Here is a 27,652-nt window from a genome sequence, read left to right on the forward strand (position 1 = left end):
CATCACAAAAGTAACCGTCAGAACGAATAGAAAAATTTTTATATTTTCTCACGTATGAACTTCATATTATGACATTTTTAGATCTTTTCAGTTTATAAGTTCACATTGATTAATGATTCATTTTTATTGAATCATATTAGAGGAAAATCAAGTTTTGAGAGAAATATATGACCAGGCGGCAGCTTTTTTACTATTACTAACGCCTACATTGTGTGGAAAATCTAACCAGATTTTCTTAAAAAACAATGTATCTGGGCAGTCTTTTATATGGCTTGTTGCATATCCTACACCTACCCAATACAAAAAATTCACATTAAAAGAATAGAATAGGAGATTTGAAGGAAATAGGTTCACTTACGAGTAATCAGTTTTATTTAATAACAAAATAAGGATTACAAAATAATAGAAAACAATGTCACATATGACATTAAAATCTTTCACAAAATGATTCAGCAACGTACACCATTTCTGAAAACAGGTGTCTTCAGTATTCATATGAAATTGCGATTCTTGAAAAATGTTTCAATAATAAATATTGATTTTTTAAACTTTGGCATTAAAGAAGCATAAAGGGGTTTTCAGTATTTTGTAGTTAACCCCCTCTAGAATTTGTAGAAGAGTTCAATCATCATATTGCACTATAAGAAAAACAACTTTGAGATAAGATACAGTGACCCAATAACAATTGCAGGTACCAACTTCTAACAAAAAAGGATCAAAAGCTATAACAAAAATTTCTTAAAAAATTGACAATGAAGGCATTTTTAGATTATGAACTATTTATACTAATGATAGTTTATTTTAATAAATGAAGTGAGGTACATAGTTACTATAATAACTTGTAGAGATATAATTCCAATCATTTTCTCTGAACTAGTCATTCTGGAAATGGAGAATTCCAGTAACAATAAACATATATTTGTTTCAACATCTTATGTCAAATTTTTAGGCCAACCTTTGACGTTTAAATTATTCAAAAAGGAATACATTTTATTGAAATGTAATAATTTTGAACTGCAATAGCAGAACATTAGTCTGAGGAAGAAAATCAAGAAAAAAGTTTATTAAGTGCAGAATTATTCTTTCAGCTAAATCCAAAATAATTGTGGAAAGTTAAGAGTAGCAATTAAAGTTTGAGCACTCCACCTATCAATTGAGAAGATTTTAACTTCCAACCAATTTTTCACTGTCAATAAGTTTCATTACAGCAGACAAAAATTAAAATAAATTCACCTAACATAATAATAACAGTCACCAACAATTTGTTGTTCAACAACTATAGTATACCTTGAAACAATAAAATTATTTCAAATTTTCGAGATTTATCGCAATGGTTGCACGCTGCCAAAAATTCCAAGAGCAAATTCTACCATTTCAAACTAAATATTTGTTCTAGCATGATTAATGATCAAAAATATTACCACAACTAACGACTTTCAACTGTCCCTAATTTGGATTGAGGTTGATTTTCAGATTCCTCTGTTAGTTGTCTCTTTTCTATTTCTGCTTTAAAATGTTCTATATCTTCGTGGCTGAAATCAAAGTAAATTCATTCAATATAAGGAACTGCCTACACTTCACTCTCATATCTCTTTTAGCCCCGAATGCCACACTGTTATAAGTTTATTTTATTGTTAGAGTATCTATGTGAGATAGATAAATAAAATATATAGTTTTTATACTATATTCATAAAAAAAATGAAAGTATTGGAAAAAATGTCTTTATTTTTTATGACTACCAAAAAGAAAAGAATTTATTTTTTCAAGAATTCGGCTCAGGTTTAACTTAAGCTTATTTGTCTATCTCTGTTCAAAGTCACAAATCAAAATTTTTAATGAGTATTATTACAAATGTATGACGGTTAAAGGTGAACAGGTCCGGACTCCGGACCAATACAAGATCAGATGACGCATGCTGAGCTGAATAAGGGCGTCGCCAATATTCAACTTAGCATGATCGTCAGGATCCAAAAGGATATGGCAAAATCTAGTCATAAGAACCAATTATTTATATAAACCAAATTCATTTATTGAAACTGAAAGAAATTATTATGTATCAAATTTTTATAGTTTGAATACATCAACTTGTACCATAAGAAAACTTTGGGATTTGAGATTATTTGTTTATATAACTACTCTTATTGAAGTGTTGCTTGAATCATAAATTAAGTTACCTCAACTCACCTTATTTGAACAAATAGAATACCATTAATCACGTTTAACATGTCCAAAACAGATCCCATAGAAGGGGGTTGAATTTGGATAGGAGGTAACGAGGATCCATTTTTACCAGTGCAAATTTCGTTCATTTTTTTCTGAAGTACCACTGCTTGTTGGGTGAGGTGTTTCAAGCATTCAGAAGATTCTTTGGTTTTTTCATGATTCTCACCCAGCTGTGAAAATGTTATATTATCATTAATATTGTTTTTCAAATAGGATGTCCGAATATAAGTAAAGAATTACTTAATCAATGTTCAGAGACAATATAAAAAATATTTAATAAAAGAAAGATGAACACTGTTTGAAAAATTTAATTTTTTTAATTAAGAAAACAAATATTTTATTTCATCGATTAAAAAACATAAAAATAGATTTTTTATGAAATATGAAAACTTTTTTCTAGTAGCGACTTAAATACAAATTTAAATTTGTTTTTAAGGTGAAAATCTGACCATATTCTTTGGAGTTAATTAAATTATTCTCTGAAAAGTGTATATTATGACATAAGAAACCCTATTAGGATGTTATAGAGGACAATACTCAAACACAGGATTTAAGCATGAAATAACTTACTTGTTGTTTATAAATTGTATAAGCTTCCTTTTCATTGTTGAGTGCAGATCTGAAGTTACCCATACAACTCTGCGTTCTAGCCACTAAATGATAGTTAACAGCGACTTTCATGGACTTGGCTCCATAATATTTGATATTTAGTGCCAAAGCCTTTTCTAAGAAACGTAATGATAGTTCATATTCTCCAACTGCATGAAGTATTAGGCTTATATTGCTCTAAAAATATGTTGGGTTATGATTACGAAAAAATAAAATTTTCTAGGTCTTACATCTAACAAGGCCACTTCTGGATGGTTCTCACCACATACTAATATAGCAAGATATCTGGCTCTGTATAAAAGTTTTAGGGCAGTGGATATTTGGCTATTTGCAAAACAGTATAAGGCAAGATGAGCCTGAAAAATATTATAATTAGTTGGATGTCAGGAATAAAAACAATGGGAATAGTTAAAAATAATAATATAGTTCACATATTGATGAGAAAAAAGCAAATTTCAAATAAATCTGTATTCATTCAATTGATGAGCAATATTTTCAATAAATTGTAAATCAACCTACAAGATATGAACCCAAGGGTCTAATGTTTTGGCGCGGTACTTGGTGGCTCTTCTAATAATCCAGTAATTCATTTTATTTTCAATGATCTCTAAGAAATAATGAAGTAAAAAGGAATTTGGCGCAGTCGGCAACTTCTATATCTAGACCTTAGTCAAAAAATTTTGAAAATACATATGAAAATAAAAAATCACCATTAAGAACAAACCAGTCAAATGAATGAATACTCACTGGAAGAGATCCCATAAGTAATTATTGATTTTTATCAAGTACTTACATATTCGGTAATTGTGTATGGATGGTCAATGCCATTTACTCTTTCAGACATCAGAACTGCCTTTTGCTGATAAGCCATCGCTTCTGTATGTTCACCCATAATATAATTCAATCTTGCGATCATCCTCAAACATTGAGCGATTTCAGGATGCATAGCTCCATAGACATTATTTAGTAAATTAAGGGCTTCTGTGATTAGTTCATAACCGTCTTTTAAGTAGCCTTGTTGAATTTTACTTTGACCTTTAAGCAAAATAGACTTTTGATTTATGATCATCTGCATAGTATGATTTCTTTTCATCAACAAAATTTTTCCAAAAATTTGTGTTCAGAAGACTGAAGTATATTGAGGCAAAAATCTACATGAGAAACATTGTGAAAAAAAGGAGATGAGATTGAACAAGAGCATAGAAGCTCCAGACTTAACGTTAGTACTTTTCTCCTTTTGATTGCTGCTTTTATCTGTTAGTTTCGTCAACCTAATATATTAGATCTTCATAACAATAAAACATATTACATATATTCACCATACAGGGTGGCCACTTTTTCAATGGGATTGTATTGGTAACTTTTAAACCATAAGAGTTAGAAGGTCGGTCAAATGGACAAAAAGTTGCATGCATGGAAGCATTATCAAGCTATTCAAACAAATCGAGATTATCAGGGCCGGTTATTGAGATATCATAAGAAAAGTAAATTATGTCATTTTGATTTTTCTTTTTTTCCCACTTTATTTCAAATATCATCAAAAAATGTTACAGGAATTTTTTATTTGACAGTAAATTATCCTCAATTTGACGTAATCAGATTTCGTATCCAACGTTTCGTACTCTCTGGGCCACCCTCAACCTCATTTTTTTCAATACGGACCTGAATATTTTATGACATTTTTCGAAATAACTTCTAATGCTGAATTCAACGATATATCATACAATGTCATTCAAAGTAGATTTTCAGGTGATTTTGACCCTCATCCAAATTAAATGGTGTGTATGTAAGAAAAAACAAGTCTATTAACGATATCAATGTACTGACCCTAGTTCAATCGAACCCAGAAAAAAAAACGAGAACTGTGGCCAGTGAATGGAATTTTTCAAAAACTGCTCTTAATAAAATACTCAAGAGACGCGAATACAATGATTTTAAATTTGAATACCAAGCCTTGCAAAAATTATATCGTGATGCTCTCAAAATAAAGTCCGATTCTGTAATTTGTTTCAACGGAACAAATGACAAATACAACAATAGTGATACCTCGCGAGAAAATTGAGAATGTTTTGGAAGATATTCAAGGAGACCAAACAAACAAATGTAGATATAAGAAGTATGGGTTCCAGAACCGTAAAGTGCATTTTACAAAATGGTGGACATTTCGAACATTTACTTCTTTAATTTTCATTTACTTTCGAATAATCATTTGATTTTTCTTTCATTAAATGATACTTTCGTTTAATTATTATGAATTGAAATATTTAAATGATTATTATAAAAGAACCAAGAAACCAGTAAGCTAATATGTTCCATTTAGTTCAAGATGGGTAAGTTGATTTTCTTATCGGAATTTATTGCATATTGCATGTTGTTAATTAAACTAAATTAAGGTAATACAGATCCGACCCAAAGAAAATTGGATAAGGGTCAAAATCACCTGAAAATCTACTTTGAATGACATTGTATGATATATCGTTGAATTCAGCATTAGAAGTTATTTCGAAAAATGTCATAAAATATTCAGGTCCGTATTGAAAAAAATGAGGTTGAGGGTGGCCCAGAGAGTACGAAACGTTGGATACGAAATCTGATTACGTCAAATTGAGGATAATTTACTGTCAAATGAAAAATTCCTGTAACATTTTTTGATGATATTTGAAATGAAATGGGAAAAAAAGAAAAATCAAAATGACATAATTTACTTTTCTTATGATATCTCGAAAACCGGCCCTGATAATCTCGATTTGTTTGAACTGCTTGATAATGCTTCTATGCATGCAACTTTTTGTCCATTTGACCGACCTTCTAACTCTTATGGTTGAAAAGTTACCAATACAATCCCATTAAAAAAGTGGCCACCCTGTATAATATTCTGATAAAATTTTGTGATTTAAAAAGGAATTCGGTACTTAAGTGGGAATTTCTGTTTTAAATCCTAACCATAGACGTATGATAATATGGACTGCGTGTTAGAGAGTGACCATTGATATCATTGTATTCTGTAAAGGATAGAATAGTTAATGACAAAACATTGGTTTTGTAAATTGAGTGTGTTTTCTTGTGGTGATTACCGATTCTTAAACGATTAACTAAGTGTTTGTTGTAATTCTTGTGCTTATTTTGGAACTGAAAAATAATTTTAAATATGCATGCTTTGTGTGCAGATTGTAATTGTGACAACAACAAAAAATTGAGGAAAAGCGTGACTGTTTTTTGGGATGGAAGTGATGCTTTGCCCATCAAGGTAGAACATTTCAGCCTTACGTTCCAAAAGTATACATCTTTCTTTACTCTGGCGGTGTACTGCAAATTTTATACAAGGATTTATTTTTCCCTGTTATCATCAAATAGTTAAGTACATATGGAAAAAAACGTATAATAAATATTAATATAAAAAAGTTTGATATGGGGATTCGAATCTAGGTTTATTCGTTCAAAACTCGAACTTCAAACTTCAAAAGTTTCCTTGCTTAGGGATTGATATAATAGTTCTCTGTTTTGAAGTGATTACAACATATTATGGTAGTGGTAGAAGGTTTGTAGTTCGTTCTCCTTATTGTATTACCCATTTCTGTTTTAGCGCCTTATTTTTCGGAAACATGTGAAAATATTCAAGAAAATAAACGATATATCACTTCATTCTTACTTACCTATAAAATTTCACGCCCAACCTTTTTTTGGTTCTAACAACACAATTACAATCTGCACGCTTGTTAGAACCAAAAAAAGGTTGGGGAAATTTGCATTTTTCTGAAAGAAATTGTAGATATAATGAAATTCCGTCCCATACAGTTCCTAAATGTGATTCTCAATATTTCTCTTTAAAAAAAATTAAAAACGCGTCATTCCCATAGCCATGCGAATCTTTTGCCATTAATTATTCCATCCTTCACAATACAACCCTTTCGTTGATAGTCTGCAAAGCGTTGCCAGTATAAGTCACGTGAGAGCCAGACCATGTTATTATAGATCTGTGATCTAAACTGGTAGATTATATTTCTACCTGAGAAACCATCCGATTTCTACTATGATAATGATTTGATGGAGGGGTTAGATATCAAATTTATGTTAAAAAAAATCTTTCAAGAATTACAGTAAGGGTTATTACCTGTGGTATAAAAATTGTAAGCATCTGTTGCTTTTGGATTAATATGCTTGACAATCGGGAAGATATTCTGGATATCTTCTTCGAAAAAGATTGGTTTGTTTTTGGATTCGAAATTATAATCTTTCAGCAAGATCTGTAAACCTGTCTTAATGCAAAAACCTCTCAATAATGAGATTTTCTGCAAAGAATACTGCTCCAAAGCACTTTCAATATCGGAACAAGCAAGATCAAAATCATAATACGATTTCACTTCTTGCTTGATCTGATTCCACAAACTTTTCGATGTGAAATTTGCCCATTCAGTGCTATCATTGCAAGATAGAGGATTAGATTTGCCTCTACGCTTGTTGCGTTTTTTGTTGTTACGTCCATGAAACTGTAAAAGCAAAATGAATTCATTAATACAAAAAATTGGTCAAACATTGTACTTGAAGAGTATTCTACTTTTATATATTTTCAATGGTTTTTTCACGTCGCTACGTTGAACAATTCAATTTAAACCATTTTCAAAGTGATGATTTCAACAGAAGCAATATCGAATTTTGTTAAGTTTCAAGATCATACTACTCAATATTAATTTTGGAGAAGCTTACAAAACAAATTTCTTCACTGAAACACTATTGTCAATATACCTTAGTAATAAAATATATGTAACCATGTGAAATATACAGGGTGTTCTGATTTGTTTCCGACAAACTGAAATGGGTGATAGATCACATCATTTTAAGCAAAAAAGTTTCTATGAACATGGGTCCGGAAATGCTTCGTTTCCGAGATACAGGGTGTTAAAGTTGAAAAAATAATTCGCGTTTTCTTTAATATGTTTTGACTGCTTCGAAATCCTTTCATGAAATTATTCCTATTCAAATATTAAATTTAAATTCATTTTGAAAATTTCTAAGGCGAAATGCATGCGGATTTTCTATTGCCCACTAATAAGTAGAAGTGGTTTGCTATGTAATTGTTGTTTTTAAGTGTTCTGAATATTCTGTTTCCTGAAATATTGCGTTGTTGGGATGCTTTACGAATACTGAGTTTTTATTTTCTTCGAAGGTCTGTAAAATCCTATTTCTCTGTAGATGATTTCTTCTTTGTATGCTTCGTTCGGGCCTTTGGTAACCAATACCATTTTCCTGTATTTGTTGATAAGCTATTAACTTAGTTAACTATAATTATAATTAATGACATCTGAACCTAACACACTTAAAATCTGTCATTGTGTATAGCCATTTTAAATCTATTGCCGCAACAATTGTTGAATGTAAAACAATCAATCATTCGAAGATGTCATTTGTGCATTCAACAGAACGGTGGACATTTCGAACACCTTTAAAAATTATTATGTTATTTTGTTTTGTTCTAAATTGTTACTTCTAAAAAATATTTAATTTAAAATTGACCATATTCACCGTCGCCATATTGTTGTGCGACAATACCAACTACCCAGTGTTCCCTACGAAGAAATATTGAGTTTACTAGAAAAATTCCACAATATAAAGTTTATAAGTGAAGTTTATGTGTACCTTTTCTGGCTGCTACGCCAGATAGGCTTGTTTGGGACAATATTTTGCAAAAATTTCACCTTTTGGAAATAAAAACATTAGTGAAAGGTGGTTTTCTGAACAAATTAATTGTGGCCGAGTGTATAAATGAAGGCTTCGCTCCATTTTTGGAAATAGTCAGTGGAAGAATAGTCTCTATGGCTGATAGTATTTTTGATATTAGCGGTATTTTTCTAGTTAACTCAATATTTCTCCGTTGGGAACACTGGGTAGTTTGTATTGTCGCACAACAATATGGCGACGGTGAATATGGTCAATTATTACAAATTTGTTTCTACATGTTTTAGAGATTACAAAAATATGGATTTGGCTTAAAATGCGTTTTTCTCTGAAACGGTTGCCCCTAGCAACTTGAATGAGTTATACTTTTTTCAACTAGAAAAGTCAGGGGAATCGATTTTTTTAGTCCAGAATGACGTACAGGGTAGCACAGAAAAGTTGCTACGGTTTAAAGGGGACGAAATGATTACCAGTGGCGCCCTCTAGAAAATACAACCAAATCGACCACAAATTTGAATTTCTCACCTCAAAAAACCCTATGTACCAACTTTCATGCAATTATTTGGAATCAGTCGAAAGATATTTAAGAAAACGCTAATTATTTTTTCAACTTTAACACCCTGTATCTCGGAAACAAAGCATTTCCGGACCCATGTTCATAGGAACTTTTTTGCTTAAAATGATGTGATCTATCACCCGTTTCAGTTTGTCGGAAACAAATCAGAACACCCTGTATATAGTTAAAGACTCAACTTGTATAGAAGAATAAAAAAAATATCAGTTGCAAAAATAATGTTTTTCATTCTTATCTGAAAAAAATTTTACCTCGTCAATTCCTTGCAATGGATTTGATACAACTCCAGAATACAGGAAACAATTCAAGAAGTGAGCAATAGCAACAGACAAATTCATCATTTCACATCCCTAAAAAATAAGATTTGTATTTTTCATTCTTGATGTGAAAATTACATCAATGTTTACCTGCAAATATACTGTGAATATGTGCTTGACAGACCTCAAGATTAGTTCTCCAACAGCTATACTATACAAGTATTCCAACTGTTTCACTTTACCCAAGAGATTTGTGACTTTACCAAGATATCTGATGTTAATTCCTCTGGTATGCATTGATTCTGACAAGGTAGCACCATCCATCGGAGCAGCAGAATGATCTAAGCAATCTCTAATCTGGAAAAGAATTGTTTTTCATTTCACTAAAAAACTATAGTATTGGATTAACCTAGAAGAGGGTGGAATAGTCTTATGGATAATGACATATGATAAATTTTTTAAATCAGCAAAAAAATGTTTAAAAAAAATCACTTTTGATTATAACTTACATTCAATTCAAAAAATTATGTGAGATTTTTAAAACAGAGAGGTTTACAAATCCAACCATAACATATTTCAATTATACATTTAAAAAGTGCCAATAGAAAGCGAATTGATTTTGAATATGTGTTGTTCAATGAGCAAATTTTGCAGAATTATTCCGAATATCAAATTTTCAAATTTTGATCATAACCCAAACTCTAAAAAGCCAGTTCTGTCTCTGATCTCAATTAGTCTGGAAGAAGAAACATGGCAAGAATGTGATATCCGTATTCTTCTAGCTCCCATAGTTACGAGATAACCCCGCTCGTAGTAGTAGTACTTACAAATGTTGGTATTTGTACAGTTAGTAAATATTCAGCTGCATCTTTAACCAGTTGTCTCTGCTTCGTAATTGGGGGATCCAAACTGTCAGAATGTCTGATGCCAGCAGAATATATATCTGGATTGAATCTTATATCGAATTCTGTTTCTTTTAAAGAACCAACAGCAACTGCTGCTGTCTTAACAATGTCCTTGGTACTTTCTTCCACTACAACAATAATATTATATAGCTTTATTGATTATTATATATCTTTTTGAAGTCAGACTTTTGAATGTTTTTCATGGAATCCAATGAAACAAATATGTAGTAACATTTTACAGGGTGTTTCATGAATAGGGTCCCATATTGAATGCAGTACAATTTTGATATTGAATTATTCAAAAAACTCTAAAAGGAAACATCTTACAGAACAATGTTGCAAATAAGAGGTTGATGGTTTTGAAGGGTAGTTCACTTATGCTAAAACGTCTTCTATTTACTTCACCCTTGTGGTGGGACGGGGTCAACTGTTTTTTATTGCAGATTCATATTCTAATGCCACAATTACAATTTTGTACAACCAATTTTTACGATTCTTCACAGATGGCTCTCCAATCGAATTTGAATTTTCCGTCTGAATGACCTTAATGTATCCAATCCATTAATCCTTGAAATAAAATTCTTACGATTCCTGCCGAACTGTTTGTTTTCTATACATAGCAAAATTATTTGTTCTTTACAAGTTTTACAACTAAAATTTCATGTGACTTATTAATGGAACAGAAACATTCAAGTTGTTCAGGCTGAAAATTCGAATTCTATTACAGAGCCAGATGTGACGAATCTAGAAAAATTGTTCATACAAAAATTTTGTATTTTTTGCCGTAGAACACGGATCTGCTATAAAAAACAGGTGTTCCCATTCAAAATCAAAAAGTTGATCACCCTTCCCCAGCAAAGGTGAAGGAAATGAAACCATCCACTTTTTATTCGAAATATTTTTCCATGGGATATTTTCATATAAAAATTTTAAAGTATTCGATTTATAAAAAAAAAACAATTAATATGTGAGTCATTGTTGACTGCAGCTGTTCAGAAAAAAATAATGTTTGATACTTACATTCAATTTTACTAGTTCCTGTTACGCTCTCAACTATTTTTTTAGCCTCTTCCTCTTCTATCTGGCCCTTCTTCAAGGATTTACTATTTTTCTCCTTAGTGTCATCTTTTTTATTCTCATCAACTCCGTCCTTATCTTCTTCTGCGGCAGATTCTATTGCTTTGTCTTTTTCCTGTTTTTCTTCCGCCTTTCTTAGATTTAACTGTTGCAGATGGTAGGCGGCGAATTTGATAAACATCATATATCGAGAGTCAATGAAACTTTCAAGTAATTCCTGACGAAGGCAACAGAGCTTGTGTTTATGCTCAATCGGAAATCCGAGAAGTTTAACTTCTTTTGAAAGTTCATCATTTTCAACTGAAAATAAAATAGATTGGGAAATAATAAAAAAAGGTTACAATTACAATATTGAAAAAAATTTCGGAAACTTATCCACAATTATCATGAAATTTAAAATATATATGGCTACTATGGTACTGAATACAATATCCCCGCATTTATACTTTCGGATGTTTATTCAAATAGGGTCAAACTTAATTTATTTATGTAATTGATGATTTATTTGAGAATAAACATATATTTATTATTTATTTATTTATAATGAATAATTAGTGGGATTCCACTCCAGCTATATCCTATATCCTATCATAAATTATCAAAGTTTCAAAATTATTCAATGAATATTTGAATGATGTATAGATCAATAAATGTAAAGAACTCATTTCTACCTCTAAGAATGGTAGGTTACATACCCTGTAGCTCACTCAATAAACCATTTTATTATTATTATTATTATACTATCCCTTCTTCTAACCTTTAAATATCACAACGAATAATTTTTCAAATTCAAATAAAAAAATTCAATCAATTGTACATTTTCAACTGGCCTGATGACGATTTGTTAACCGATATTGATTGCCAAACAATAAAGGATAATTAAAAATAGTGTGTTTTTATATGTATGTATATGTCATCAGCTGATAATTTCAAGCATAATATGGAACAGCTCGTAACTAAATCAATTTCCAACTTACGTTTCAAAAAATTTACATCTGGCGGAAAGGTTCTCAATAAATCTAGAATGTAATGACGTCCATCATTGCCGATAATACCTTTGCACTCAACACTTGAACATAACTCAACGATTTCTCCTTTATCATTGATAACATGATGTGGAAGAATTTTCAACTGTTGACCAGCTTTATTGAGCTATAAAAAACATATTTTACATTAACGATTTCAAACTGTTATTATATAGAACTGAAAAAAAATGTTGTTGATTTTTCATGTATTGGAGAGATATCCATATAAAATATTTCATTGTAGAGTTCTCCTAGACTCGTAGAAATTTATATCAAGAATTTTTGTTTTATTAAAGTTCATTTCTGTTCAGGTTAACCACGTAAACTTCAACATTTTTTATGGGACTATACTCAACTCATACTCATAAAGATATGGGAGAGGGGGAGATTATTCGCCCTCTCAGTCACAATCGACAGTTGAGCATTGTGAGTTTGCCTACTATGCGTATGTAAGAAACATGACTTAGTGGTAGGTAGGCTTTAAGAGCTTTTTGTTTCAACGTCAGCTGCTATGGAGCTATCCCTACCATACCAAAGATTATGAGGTGGGTTCCAAGTTTTCAAACTTTCTGATTTTATTTGCAAACTTTTTGTTTACAACTTTTTTTTCATTTTTTCAATTGGGATGGTTAATCAACAGCACTGCAGATATTGGGCAGGAGAAACCTCCTGGAGACATCTCTAAAAAAGATGTGAGCGATATGGAGACAAACATATTGGTTCCTTCTTTTTTGAAGAGAAAAGGAAAAGTGGTGACAGTCAAATATGATTGGTATACAGATATGACCAATGCATTTTTCCTCCCACAACTGGAGATGCTCAATCTGCAACAGGATATATAGTTCCAGCAAGAGGGAGCCACTGCTTAGACAACTTGTTTGCAGGTCATGTAGTTTCCAGATATAGAAATATGGTATGACCCTCTTGTTCTCCCAATCTAAACATGTGTGATTTTTTTTAAAGATACATTTGAGGTAGAAAGTTCTTCTACAGCGACCCAATAGTTTGGATGAATAAAAGGAAGCGTCATGTGGTTTCCAGATACGGAAATATGCTCTAACCCTCTTGTTTTCCCAAAGTCAACTTACCCGACTTTTTTGTGGGTACATTTGAAGGAGAAAGTTCTTCTATATAAACCTGGTAGCACCTATAATCGAGGAAAACTGAAGCGAGTGTGGTAGAGCTTCCTGTAGATAATCGAAAACTACATTGTGGAAGTTGGATATCACTTTCCTGACCTTAGTATTCCTACCTTCAAAAATGGCATATCCCCACAATCAATAAAATAATAAAATTAAACATTTTTGTGTTGGAAATATAAATAAAATGTTTAGGTCAAATGTTTTCTTATTTTCACAAGAGGTTTGCTGATCTTATAAATAAGTCTCCATTGCGTCCTCACTACTCAATCTAAGATAACTCTATTACCTCAAAGATTGGGCAAGAACTCAAGAATATTAATATCACAATAAAACAAAGAGACATGATTGCTATTGTTGTTAATTATACTTTATAGCTTATAATTCAACCAATCTATAGAAGGGGTTCCAAATATTGTTGTGTTAAATTACATTAAGTGGTAGAATACTTTTTAATGATTAAACTTGTTAGCTTTGCAATTAATTTTTGTTCGTGGTACTTGAGACATTTTGAAAACCAATATTGTATATGAAACTATTCACTTCTAGTTTATAAACTGATAATTTTTTTTTAACTTACCAAATCTAAATACTTGGGATGAGATAAAACTGTTTTACCAAAATCAATGGATCCGTATACAACAGACTGTTCTTGTTCTCTCTCCAAAATACCCGGAATGATAGACTGTGCTGTTACTCGATATCCTCTATAGTCTATTACTACAGTTCCTAGTGTATAGAGTCCAGGTAAATCAACTGCACTGTAAACCCTGACACCTTGGAGATCATTTCTCTGAAAGATTATTTGAATAATTATGCTCCAAGTGATACAACAATGGAATCAAATTAATGAAGCATGAAGGAAGTAGATAAATGTGCAAGCCTTGTATAGTTCTTGTAAGAAAAACAAAACAAATTGTGCGTGAAATGTAGTATTATTCTTGGCTTCTGATAAACTTACGGGCGCCACAAAAGCTGCGGCATCTCCTCCTAAATCCTTATAATGATCTCTGACGTCAAATCCTAAGGAGAAGAAAATGTTGTTCCATATGAACATTTGCATCTTTGCCTCTTCACCAGGATTGATGGCCATCACATTCCCATCTATAACAGCCATAGCACCTCTAGTAGCTGCGGCAACAAAATCACTGTGAACTTTGAAAATTGCTCTTTCTCTTAAGAGACGTTCAGGTAGTGTTTTACGAGGTAGTTCTCTAGTTGTTTGAAGCTCCTCATTCCAGTCACGCGTCTGGCCAGGAATATGCTCTTCATATCCTAGTTTTGATGAAAATGCTGTAAAAGGATATGGGGATTACAATGTGGGAAATTGAATATTTTATTTTTGATTTTCAAATATAAAACCAGAGGAGCTAACATGAAGTGTATCAAATTATGATCAAGTAAAGTTTCCATTACTTCTTTAAATCAACTCTTAGTAATTATTTCCTTATAAGTGGATACAATAATGGAATTTTCAATACTAATATTTCAATACAGAATATAATCATTCTATTTTTTTTTTTTTTTGGAACAAATGATATTCAGTGCAAAATTGGTAAACTAAATATTTTCAGGGCCATATAGGCCATAAAAAAGAATGGGTCACTATCAGCTTCCCGCCATAATCTCACTTGAGGATGTACAAACTCCTAGGTATCTATCATCAGTAATGGTTTTCTGAATATGTATTCGTTCTGTGTGAGCAATGGATACAATACCAGCCCTAAAAATAGCCCTTCCTCCGGCGAAGGCAGGCACAGGGCGAGCATGGACGGACTTAGCTACTTTCGTTGGCTCTCTCCAAACACAAATTCGATGGCTATCCCGTATCAAACAGATTCTTGTATCATCAGAAGAAAATACCAAATTCCAAAAATTTTTGTCGGGGTACCCTCAATGGTCGACGACACCTCGAACCTGTCGCAAGTATTCGTCTCCCTAAGCGGGACTTAAATTCCCAAGTTATGTCTCATATCCCTTCGAAGTCCCAGTAATACTATAGTCGGGTTACTCCGTATAACTAAGTGGACATAATGGTCACTTTGCGAAACACCAACTCTATTAGCCAAAATCTTTTGAACATGGTCTTCTTCAATAAGAGCCACTATTCTTGCATGGTCAATCTCACTCAATAGGGAAACGGATGACATTTTTTTAAAACCGATAACAGAATATTTTTCGACAAATCTGGGTTGAAAAATATAAGGTTTCCATTTAAGAAACACCAACTTTGCTCTATATCTCTAAAACATTAATTAAGTTCTACGATCTGTTATGAGTATCATAACAGATCGTAAAAACAGAGTAAAAACGTTGGGGAATTTTTTTAATATCTCGAACAGAAACCAACATATACTGAAACATTTGAAACAGTCATATTTCAGAAATGCCCTCTAACTCGAGAACAGATCAAGATATCTATGATCTGCTTTGTGATATCTAATTACATATTTCGAAAAAAGAGCTCAGGGGTCCTTCAATATTTTTTCTCTATGTCTTATAGTTTTCGAGATTCTTTCAGTAAGCATCGAATTTGGGACACCTGTACATATTCATAAAATATTACATAACCCATAAAATATGTAACTTTTATATGATGTGAGTAGGCTTTAAAACTCTTATCACTCAAAATAAAGATGAATAAATTAATTTCAACAAAATATGAATATTTCAAAATTGCAGTTATTTTTTTTCTAATATTTGATATGTAGCAATCTTGATTAATCTTATTTCAATAAGTATCGAAGCATACTATATTGAGTAATCTGATGCTCAATAAGATGGACTTACTGTCTTCAGCTCTGATGGCGTCTACAGTATGCTCCATAAGAGGTGCAGTCCAAGCATAAAGTTGATATGGTGTTGCAACTCTCTCAAAGGGATGTCTTTGACTACGTTTTTTTTGGAGTAATGAGAAATTACGTTTGAATTGGGGTGATATTTGGTTAAGTAGTTCAATAAGTGAATGGCACAAATGACTAGGGGTAGCAGGCTTAGGATTAAACTCCTCTGCTGTAGATCTGAAAGTATTTTTATAAGTATAATAAAATTCGAATATCAAGTAACGTTATCAATAAAATTTTATACGTTATGATTATTATAGCATAAGCACACCTTAGGAAGGCTGACAAACTCTGAGCTTCTGAAATATTCCAGAGAGGCCAACAAGGGTTTGGATAAAAATGCTAAACACTTACTGGTTTATATAAAATCCCCTTGAACAAGCAGATATATGGTAGTGTTTATCTTCTAAAGTAACGACATAGAGATACATCAAATCCCCATGAATTTTTCTATTTCCAGGAGGAGGATTCCAGGCAGATGTAGTCAAAACCTAAAAATGCATTAATTTTCAGAAAAATTAATTAATGAGTTTTCTCCAATTAAAAATGAATTTTTTATCCATATTTGAATTTTTAAGCTTAGTGATTATTCATCGCCTATACCTATGCAAAAATGCAACCAAGACTAGTATTCTAAGTACCCTCACCAGCAAAAAATCTTGGCCACCTAAAATTTGGCTGAAGGTTATTGTCAAAGAACTTTTGGAATTTTTCATCATTTACAGGGTGAAAAAAAACGTATATTTGCAGAGCTTATATGCTCAGTTTGCTACAAAGACCATTCTTTTCGCCATCTCTCAGTTTTTATTTCACCTTGATATCTTGCTTTCTTTTGTAGATACACTTATGTGTAATCAAATAAAAGCTTGAAATTTTAAAAACAACCCAAGCACTATTAAGGAACAGGAAAATATATCAAAAGCAGCATGTACTGAATTATTATTTATCGAAAACGGCGCTCTAAATGCTCAACGTTTCATACAAGACGTTCTTCAAGAAGGTGTAGTTCTCTATGCTCCATTTATGAAGATAACTTCATTTTAATACACGACAATGCAAGACCGCATGTAGCAAATATTGTTAACCAATATTTGGATAAGGTTTATCTCCAACGATTAGAATGGCCTGCATGTAGCCTGGATCTGAATCCGGTCGAACATCTCTGGCATGAAATTCAAAGAAACATTCGTCGTCGAAAACCTGAAATACTTAACAAGCTGTTTTTTGCGTTGCAATTTGAATATAACGCAATTGCTCAATTCGATGTCTCGGCGATTGCGTGATGTTATTTCCGCTAGAGGTGGGCACACGAAATATTGAAAAATGCCAATTACGTTTTTCTTTTTGTTTCAAATTTCTGTTAAATATTAAAACATTACCAATTAAATATTTTCCCTAAAACAATTCCAGGCTTTCATTTGAATATGTGTATCTTCAAAAGAAATCAAGATATCAAGGTGAAACATAAACTGAAAGATGGTGGAAAGGATGGTCTTTGTAATGAACTGAGCGTAAACTCTACAAATTTCCCAAACTGTTCCACAGGGTGTTAAGAAATTGGACTACAAATATATGTTTTTTTTACCCTGTATAAAACAGATACATATCAATATTTATGGAAAACTTTTCTGGAGTTTACTTCATTACCAAAGAATTTATCTTTAATTTGACATATATACAATTGAAATCGATGAAAAATTACGAAAGTTCTTGGGCAACAAACTTCAGCAAAATTTTAGGTGGCCGAGTTTTTTTGGAGGTGAGAATATATTTTCAATATTAGTATTTTCAAACTAAAACATACATTCTGCATTAGACATTTCCAGATGATAACAGTGAAATTTGTTAAAGGGGTCAAACATCGACCAGTTGTTAATTTTTTTGATAGCTGAACTGTTTGATTCCATACTAATCAAAAAACTTTTGATTTATAGTAACAATACACCACGCACGTGAAGGACACATAGAAACACAATACGAGTAATAGTAGTCGTCTGTGTGCCCCTCACAAAAGAAAACAGTGTTGTCAAAATCAGCTAACTGGAAATGCCTTATTAGTTTCTTCAAAATGTTAGGAGAAAATAGGGTAGTGATGAATGGGAGTAACAATTCCTAATGTGCAAGTATCGTTAGTTGGAGAATCAAGAATGGTGCATTCTTGGTAGGCATAACTATGTATCAAAATGAACCAGATTTTTTTTCAGACAACTACTTATAATAATTGAATGCAAAATTGTAGTGAGCTAACAAAATATATTTGTTATCAAATGTGTGTATTTCTCCATACATACCTTCACACACAGTGGAGACTTTTGATCTTTCAGTTGGGGCTGAAGAGGAGATAGTGGTCTTTCTTTATTATCTGGAAGAATGTAATCTGGAGGAGTACAGTCAACACTTTCTGGGCGAGTCCTCTTTTTTTCTGAAAAAGCATATCTAAAATAAAACTCAACATATCCTTTAAATATTATATAAATGTACTCTGCACATTTTATGTGATAAAATATTTTTAATCAATGGAAAAGTATTCGGAGTTGAGCTAAAAAGTGTTTTGCAATGGAGACCTCTTTCCACATCATCACAAAGTTCAAGTTGGCCAACTGTGGTATTGATGTTGGTTTTAAAATTATGTATTATAGTGGACTCTCATTAAGTCAACACACCATGGGTCATGATTTCTCTTCGAGTTACGTATAGTGTCACTTGAGCGTACTTCGAGTTAGACAGGTCATTCATTTAATTTGAGATACAGAGGTAATGAGATATAGAGGTAAACCAAATGAAAATTCGAGTTATAGAGGTAAAGAATAGTGATATTGATTTCGTATAGAAGTAAATCGCACACATTTGGATGAATTCGCTGTAAAATGAATTGACATTTGAACATTTTAAAATGAATCAACTTCTATGCGTGTTGACAAATTCTGAATATTGTAAGAGTTTTTCCAATAAAGGAGTATGATTTAGAGCCCAAAACATTCAAAGTATTATGTTCGTTTATTTTTAGGCAACATTTTCTTCTACTCAGCATTTAATTCTTAGAACTCTGCAGTCTTAGGAGAGTCAGTATAAAAAAAAACATTAAACAAAAGGTGTACATCCTACAGCTTTTACAAAACTAAACGATGTATAAATGCACCATTAAATATGATCGATTCACTGACACGTTGTGTCTTGTGCGGCGGGGTTTCGTATTAACTACTTTCTTCGAGTTATAGAGGTAATTTTCATGTGTTTCGATGAGGTAAAAATGTTTAAATATAACCGTGAAATAATTTCCAGTTATGCATGGTTATTTTTCAGACTGAGACAGGTTTTTTCAAGGGAATTGAAAATAATTCGTTAACGAGGTTCAAGTTAACGAGAGTCAACTGTATCTAATAATCACAATCTGATTTCACACAAGAATGGATTTTTAGTTTTCAAAGCAGTAATAGTGAAATTTCAATTTCACATTTTACAAATAATGTCAAAACCAAATTTGAGAATAATTTTGAAGATGAGCCAGAAGTGTATTAAGTAACACTGGTTGAATATGAGATGAAACTAAGATGCATATTAGATGAAACTAATTGGTCCAATTGTATTTGTGATGATTAGTATTGCAAGAAAATCATTGAGATATTTATTTTACCCTGAAAAATAAAAATAATGCCTTGATAGATTTTCAGATATGTTGTGTTGCTAATAATTATATTTGTTAGAGGGCAGATAGATCATTTACCTAAGATATCTCCTTGAGTAACAGAATTCAAAAAACTTAATGAACAGCACTCAACTCCATTATATGAATCAGCTGGACCAAGACTTTTTAACAAATCTCTAATATGTCGAACATGAATACGAGCCTCACGCATAGTATATGGTTCTTCTACTACTTTAATTATAGAATTCTCCTTCAAACCCTCTATATTTTTTAATTCAGCAAAATTATCAAGTGTATTTCCATCAACTTGTAATGAAAAGCATGTACGATGACAAGTATCTTCACGATCCATTAGTAATTGATGAATTTCTTGGACCAATTCCATGCTAGATACCTGGGGAATAAAAAATAATCAGAATATTCTATGATCAAAACATTTTATTACTTTGAAGATTTACCTGAATATCAAAAGGTTCAGCACCAGGGGCCACAATTTTCACGGAGAAGCCAATATCTTGTATGAAAACATCTTCCTTGTTCTTATCCTCGCTTTCATCTTTCTCCTTCTCTTCCACATCTTTGGCTAATTTGTTTTCTGTAAAGTTTACAAGATATGTTAAAATTTCAGTCAAACAGAAAAGATGAATTGTGTCTTTTCCTCACCTTGGCCATTTTCAATCAATTTATCATTATTCAGTTGCTCCTCATTATTGTTCTTAACAATATTTTCCTCATTTTTTTCTGTAACAAAAGAAAAATGTACCTCCTTCTTGAACATTATATTCAATTAAAATTAAATTATCTGAAGGAAAACAAAAAATGAAATAAAAACGTTTGTCAATTTTGAAAAGTTCAAAAGTAAGTCAATTTAGTTTGATGTGGGCAATATAAATAAAGAAGAAGATACAAACTCATCTATAGTTGCTTTCAAACTTAAATTACAGTTCATTTCAGAGCCAACTAAGGCTGTAAAAGGTACACAAGAAATTATATGAATTGATACTTGAACTGCTTCATCAGTCAGATCAGAAGCATTAGATAAAATGAGTTTTTATCCCGACCCTTTAGGCACCCTTCATATATTTCAAACAGTTTATCTCAATTAGGAAAATCCATTGTATTCTTCATAGTCTCTAGTACTATGACCTTATGCAACACAGATTCTGTAAGTCTGTAATTAGCTTATATTAAATTCGTCTAACAAAATTATTGAATTAATTAATGCATTAAAAAAATTGTGATTCAGAATAGTGAAGGGGTTGATTTTTTCACTTTCTTATGATGAAATTATATGGGAGATTGCTTAGTTTCTTACTAAAAATTCACCCTTCTAAATCATCTGCATCAATTTTAAAACAGTCGTGATACTATTCTTTCTCCAAGAATTCTAAGCAATATACATCTACATGTTTCATTACCATTGGATATATGCTATTGGGCTGTTAAAAGTTGAAAGAGCATTTGAATGACTGAAGAAAATTTAAATATTTGTCTAAATGAAAGATTTAACACTGTCTATACTCAATCTACACACTATATGAAAGGAAAAATCAAATTAAAATCAGGACTTTCAACTAGTATTTTTATATATTTTCTTTAGGTCAGATTATGATTCTTTTAATTTTCATTATACGTACATAATTGAAAAATTAGTAACGTAATATTTTCCCTTCATCATTTCTAATTGTCATTCCCACTAAATTTCATGAGAATAATGTAGGTATAACTTCAAATAACAGAATATTTTAATAGCATGAATTTTTTCGCCAATTCTTCGAATTGAACTGAAAACTAAATGTTTCTGATCTTTCATTTATTTATTTTCACTTTCCTAAAACTGATAAGAAATTGAGATTTTCAAATTCAAATTTGTCCCGCTCTCTAGGAATATTGATCAATTATAACAATGTAATGATTAAAAATGAACCAAACGACAATTTTATTAGTTAATTATGATGAAATTGATCATTCTGAGGGAAAAATGTGTGTTGTTGATAGTAAATCATTCACATAAAAGAAAAAAATAATAGTTTGTTCTTATGTAATATTAGGTTATGGTTGTGGTCGGAAAACATTCTAGAAAAACTAGGAAACCCATTTATCCAATATTATATATTTTATACAGAAAATCGAACCTGAAGATTTAACTCCGTTTTCTTTGATGTTCACAGTTTTTTTAGCCGCATTATTTTCGGAAGAACCTTGAGCCATCGTAACCACTGCACTGAAATAGATTTGATGAACTGAAATTACACGGAATTTCCAAAAACTTGTATGGATTTCGAATTTTATCCCAACTTTTTACTACCCAGGGGATAATAATTCAAAATAGCACGTGCTTTTATCAAATAACTCTGTAAAAGACAGAGCCCCCTTCGTACTTCCCCCTCTACTTTACACAATTCTTATTGGTTAGATCACTGTTGCACAGAAGCGGCTAATCTGACCAATATCAGTAACCAACAAACAAATAGGCTGTAAATAATAATGATAAGAGGTTAACCATAATGAAGTTGAAATGGAATAAATGAATGAGTGCATATTTTGGTATATCTCTGCAGTCTGCAGATACATATGTATTTTTATTTTATTTTATATTTCATTTGAAGTTGACAGTAAAAATCAAGGTTCTTATTAATTTATTGAAGATTAGTAGGTACCTATAGTAGGAAGCTATAAATTCAAAGTATATTAAAGAAAAATGAACCAATAAAAAAGCTGCAAACTGTGGTTTAGTAAGTTTCCGGTTAGATCCTCTCTTGACTATTGACTTAAATATTTCAGCAGGCTCTTTGTTTTTGAAGATGACAACATCGTTGTCGAAACGTTAGTTAAAAGTTTGTACCGAATTGACATGAAAGCCATACGGAAGGTAGTTTTTTTTCCATTTTTCAACATGCATCATTGCTCAAGAGGCCCCCTGCGCAACCCCTCCTCTATCTGCCCCTGCAGGTCTCAAGGTGGTAGATTGTAACTCGATTATGGATGAAAATCTTCAGCATTCATATAATATTTGTTAATAGATATATCGAATTTTCTTATTTTCGGTTCCATTTTGTGTAAAATGGAATGAATTAGTATGGAGACAACAAAAAGTAATTTTGGCGCCAGCAAAATACTTTACCGACGCCTTTGGCAGCAGCTATAAAATATATAAGAAATTGTATTATACTCTGATGTTTTCAAAGAATTATGAAGCTACGAACCATCATCCAATGCAATAACCCAAGCCATTTTCGACTTTATATGAGTTTTTTTCTGCCGACATGCAAGACCACACACTGTTCAAAATTCAGGGGGAGCAGCCACTCAGAACACCACCTCGAAATCATCTCAAGATCTCTCTGTAGGATGTAATGATGTAGAAGAGGATTGGCATACAATTTGAGATCGTCAGCATATTGAGAGCAGAGGGAAGTCAGAAGAAAAGGCAAATCAGAGAAAAAGCAGAGGACCCAAGACAGATCTCTTGCGGCACACCACTATTGGTAGATCTGAGAGAAGACAACTTATCATGAATACGGACCTGAAATTCTCCATCACCAAGAAAGCAAATAATCCAATGCAACAAATCACCACCCACACCAAAGTGTTCAAGTTTGTGAGCGATACGACGAAGTGGTACCCTGTCGAAGGCTCTAGAAAAATCAAGATAGATTATATATACTGGTATACCAGAATCGACAGACTTACTCCAATCATCGACACACTTCATGAAACATGTCAATGCCCCATGCTGACATGGCGACAAAATGTTTTTAGTAAGGGTAAAATTCTGCTGCTAATATGGTTCACCGATGGATCAAAATCAGAGGGAGGTACCGGCATTGGGATATATGGACCTAAACTGAGGATCTCTAAAGCCCTGGAAAGTGAGCTCTCGATTTTACAGACCGAAATACTGGCCGTTTATGTATGCGCTCATGCAAGTCTACATCACCAAAGACAGCCAAACCAAGCTGAGATCCCTGGAATCGTACTGCCAGGGGTCTCTGTTGACTTGGGAGTGCCGTAACACCATAAAGCAACTGGCCAGAGGCAATAAAGTGACTCTACTATGGGTGCCAGGGTACTGTGGGGTTGAAGGAAATGAAAAAGTTGATGAACTTGCAAAAAGTGCATCAAGGTTAACACCTGTTAAGGATGTTCCAAGAATGCACTAGGATCGAAGGAACTGCTGATAAAAGATTCCATCAAATGCAACCAAGCCTTCAAAAAACACAGAAATCTTTTTATAACATATTTTGATTATAAGAAGGCCTTCAACTCTATTCCACATGGGTGGCTGACAAAAATTTTGGAAATATACAAGATCGATCCGATTACAATAAACTTTCTGAAATATGCAATGTGAAACTGGAGAACGAATATCGAACTCTCTACGGCGAACATTACTACTAAAGATATTCCAATAAAAAGGGGAATTTTCCAAGGAGATTCATTGACTCCCTTATGGTTCTGCTTGGCGCTGAACCCTATTTCTAAACAACTGATGAATGCTACTGAAATACTATATCTATACATGGATGACCTAAAACTTATAACAGGCAACAAAAACCACTTGCAAATTATGGTCAAACTGGTGGAAAATTTTTCGAAAGGCTATTAGCGTAGTGCGAGGAAAATCCAAGATGAACCGATCACTCTTTCCAATGGACAGGAGATAGAAGCAATGGAATCGGACGATCTTTATAAATACCTAGGAATGAAACAAAACCGACGAATAAACCATCAAAGAATGAAGGAAGACTTAACAACTGATGAGTTCATTAGGAGAATCAACAAAATTTTAAAAACAAACCTCAACAGCAAGAACATGACGAGAGCTATCAATACATATGCATGTTCAATTCTAATATACTCTTTCGGTATAATTCCATGGAGCAAAACAGATATAGAAAACCTGCAACGCAAATTGAGAACCTTGATGACAAAAGCACACAAGCAGTAAGCACCATCCGAAAAGTAGCATTGAGAGGACGACACTGCCGATAAATAAAGGAGGCAGAGGTCTGCTAGACATCATGGAACTTGCCCATGGTCAAGTTGAATGCCTACGAACATACTTCAAAGACAAATCAGGCACGTCAGAGGTCTACAAACTGCACAAGGAGCAATTGTCATACAACCACCAGACAATCCAAGAAAAACTGCAAAGATAGAGAGAAAAGCCCCTACATGGACGACATTTCAACGAGGTGAACCAGGATCATGTCGACATTGAAGCGTCGAACTATTGGCTCAAATCAGGTGCGATGTATCCAGAAACGGAAGGATTTCTTTTAGCCATCCAAGATCAAGTGATCTCAACGAGAAATTACTACAAGCATATCATAAAGGATCGAACTATTACTAACGATCGATGCCGTTGTGGGTGTCCAACGAATGAGACAATCCAACATATCACGGGAGGATGTCAAATGTTTGCAGGAGATGAATATAAAGAGAGACACGATGCAGTAGAAAAGATACTACAGCAAGAAATGGCAACCAAATTAAAACTAATTCATTCTGAAAAAGTGCCGTACTACAAGTACCAACCGGAAATCATCCTGGAAAACGAACGCTATAAACTTGTACTGGGATCGTACAGTATTGACTGATAAAACAGTCCCTCACAACAGACCATATACAGGGTGTTTCCTAAACATGCGGCAAAAATTCAGGGGGTTGTTCCTTGGACTATTCTAAGAATATTTTGTCCTTTGATGATTTTTGAAAAACCTCTTTGTTTCGAAGATACAGGGCGAACAACATTTTTCATATTTTTAAAATTAATAATAGTTTAAATAAAAATGCGTACCGCACTGTGTTTACTAAGTAGGTACAATTTATTTTTAAATTTGTTTAACAACATTCCAATTACTAAAAACGGCCAGTTTTTTGACTAAAAATTGCTAATACATCACAAAACGAATTCAAATGAAAACAGTGTTTAATCTGTATTCCTTTACCATCTGCACTTATCAATTTTTAGTCAAAAAACTGGCTGTTTTTAGTAATTGGAATGTTGTTAAACAAATTTAAAAATAAATTGTACCTACTTAGTAAACACAGTGCTTACGCATTTTTATTTAAACTATTATTAATTTTAAAAATATGAAAAATGTTGGTCGCCCTGTATCTTCGAAACAAAGAGGTTTTTCAAAAATCATCCAAGGACAAAACATGCTTAAAATAGTCCAAGGAACAACCCCCTGAATTTTTGCCGCATGTTTAGGAAACACCCTGTATATTGCTAGTTGATAAATATCAAAAGACAGCATTACTCGTCGACGTAATAACAACAACCTGCGTCAAAAGGAGGTCGAAAAAATTTTAAAATATAGGGACCTCTAATTTCAGATAAAACGTCAGTGGGGAATGATATCACGAAAATTATTCCAATTATCATCTCAACAACTGGAATAGTGCCCAAAAATCTCAAGAGGAATATCGAGCAACTGGGACTTAGTGACTATATATGTAATATAATTCAAAAAACTTTTATTTTAGGTACTGCAAGGACGGTCAGAAAATTCCTAGGAAGCGAAGGACAGGTCCAAGGCAAGGATCACGTGTAAGAAGACCAGAAGTTCGACGAGAACCAGGAGGACCACAAGGACCGGACACGACCGATCTCTATTCTTCTGATATTTTAAATATCTGGGATTGAGTGAATGTTCCTCTTAGCGAGGGCCGAGGAGTGAGAAGCTGACGGCGCCGGCGATGAGAAATCCTACGCGTATAGGCAAAAGTCGGTGTATAATAATAATAATTCAAGAGAGAATAATTTTGTTCCAAAACTAGACTTATTCTTGAGAAAAACAATGAAAGATACATTTTTTCTCTCTTATCTAGGAAATTCTAGAGGTGAGAAGTGTTTTGTTTAAACTACCCAAATTATATAATGCTGTCGGTAGAAATAAAGCCGTAAAGTCAATTTTTGGTGATTTTTATTTTTTGGCTTGGTAGATTGGTTTCCATGTTTTCTACCTTCCTACGAAGTATAACTATCTTAAAACTATTCCAAACATATCTAAAATTATTTTTAATGAATTTAAAAGGGAAATGAAAAGGGCTGTAAAGTCATCGTTCAGGGAAGCAAGAACGCCGCATTTATTACATCCAAAGCTGAAGATGTCTGAAATATCTAGACATCTTATCCGAAGTTAAAACACCTTATTATAGTTGAGAAGAAAACAGAGTTCCGGCTTTTTAACTAATTATTAACATAATAAATTCCGCGCGGGCGAGCTAAACCTATAACTTTTGACTTTACAGCCTTCTTTCTACTAACGGCAATATAAAGAATAGGTGTTTAGGAAGAAGTAGTCAAATTAAAAATGCGTTGTACTAATTGATGTCTGATATTTTTTTATTTTGATGTTTTGTTAGGGTTATAAGCTATTTTAATATAAAATAACCATAAGTTTCTTCACGATTAGGATGATTGCGAATTATTTCTCTACAATTTTCTAAGGATTCAATTCCGCTTTCACTTTTCTTACAATTCTGAAACATTCAAGCTCCAAATTGAGTCTTTTCTATAATATCACAACAGGATAATTTAGGACCTATCTTATAAATTTTTTTTAATTCCGATAAATTCTTATAACTTTTTTGAAATAGTTACATTTTAACAAATAATAGTTCCCAAAGAAAGTAGTGCAAATGTGTTGACATTTTTTGAAATTGACAT

General features: G+C 32.5%; 1 protein-coding gene across 1 annotated transcript; it reads right to left on the minus strand.

Annotated features, from left to right (window-relative positions):
- Positions 1-354: 354 nt before the first annotated feature.
- Positions 355-22,390, minus strand: LOC123674273 (clustered mitochondria protein homolog). The gene is made up of 20 exons (XM_045609256.1): positions 22,107-22,390; positions 20,635-20,712; positions 20,430-20,566; positions 20,050-20,365; positions 18,617-18,747; positions 16,680-16,816; positions 16,273-16,502; positions 14,444-14,775; positions 14,063-14,275; positions 12,296-12,470; positions 11,262-11,618; positions 10,164-10,369; positions 9,487-9,693; positions 9,331-9,429; positions 6,944-7,319; positions 3,626-3,867; positions 3,063-3,188; positions 2,794-3,009; positions 2,185-2,393; positions 355-1,532 (listed from the first exon to the last, which is right to left on the minus strand). The coding sequence occupies exons 1-20, from the start codon at positions 22,180-22,182 to the stop codon at positions 1,427-1,429; spliced, it is 3,969 nt and encodes a 1,322-aa protein (XP_045465212.1). The 5' UTR covers positions 22,183-22,390; the 3' UTR covers positions 355-1,426.
- Positions 22,391-27,652: the final 5,262 nt, after the last annotated feature.

Source organism: Harmonia axyridis, chromosome 2, assembly GCF_914767665.1.
Source record: "Harmonia axyridis chromosome 2, icHarAxyr1.1, whole genome shotgun sequence".
Lineage (NCBI taxonomy): Eukaryota > Metazoa > Arthropoda > Insecta > Coleoptera > Coccinellidae > Harmonia > Harmonia axyridis.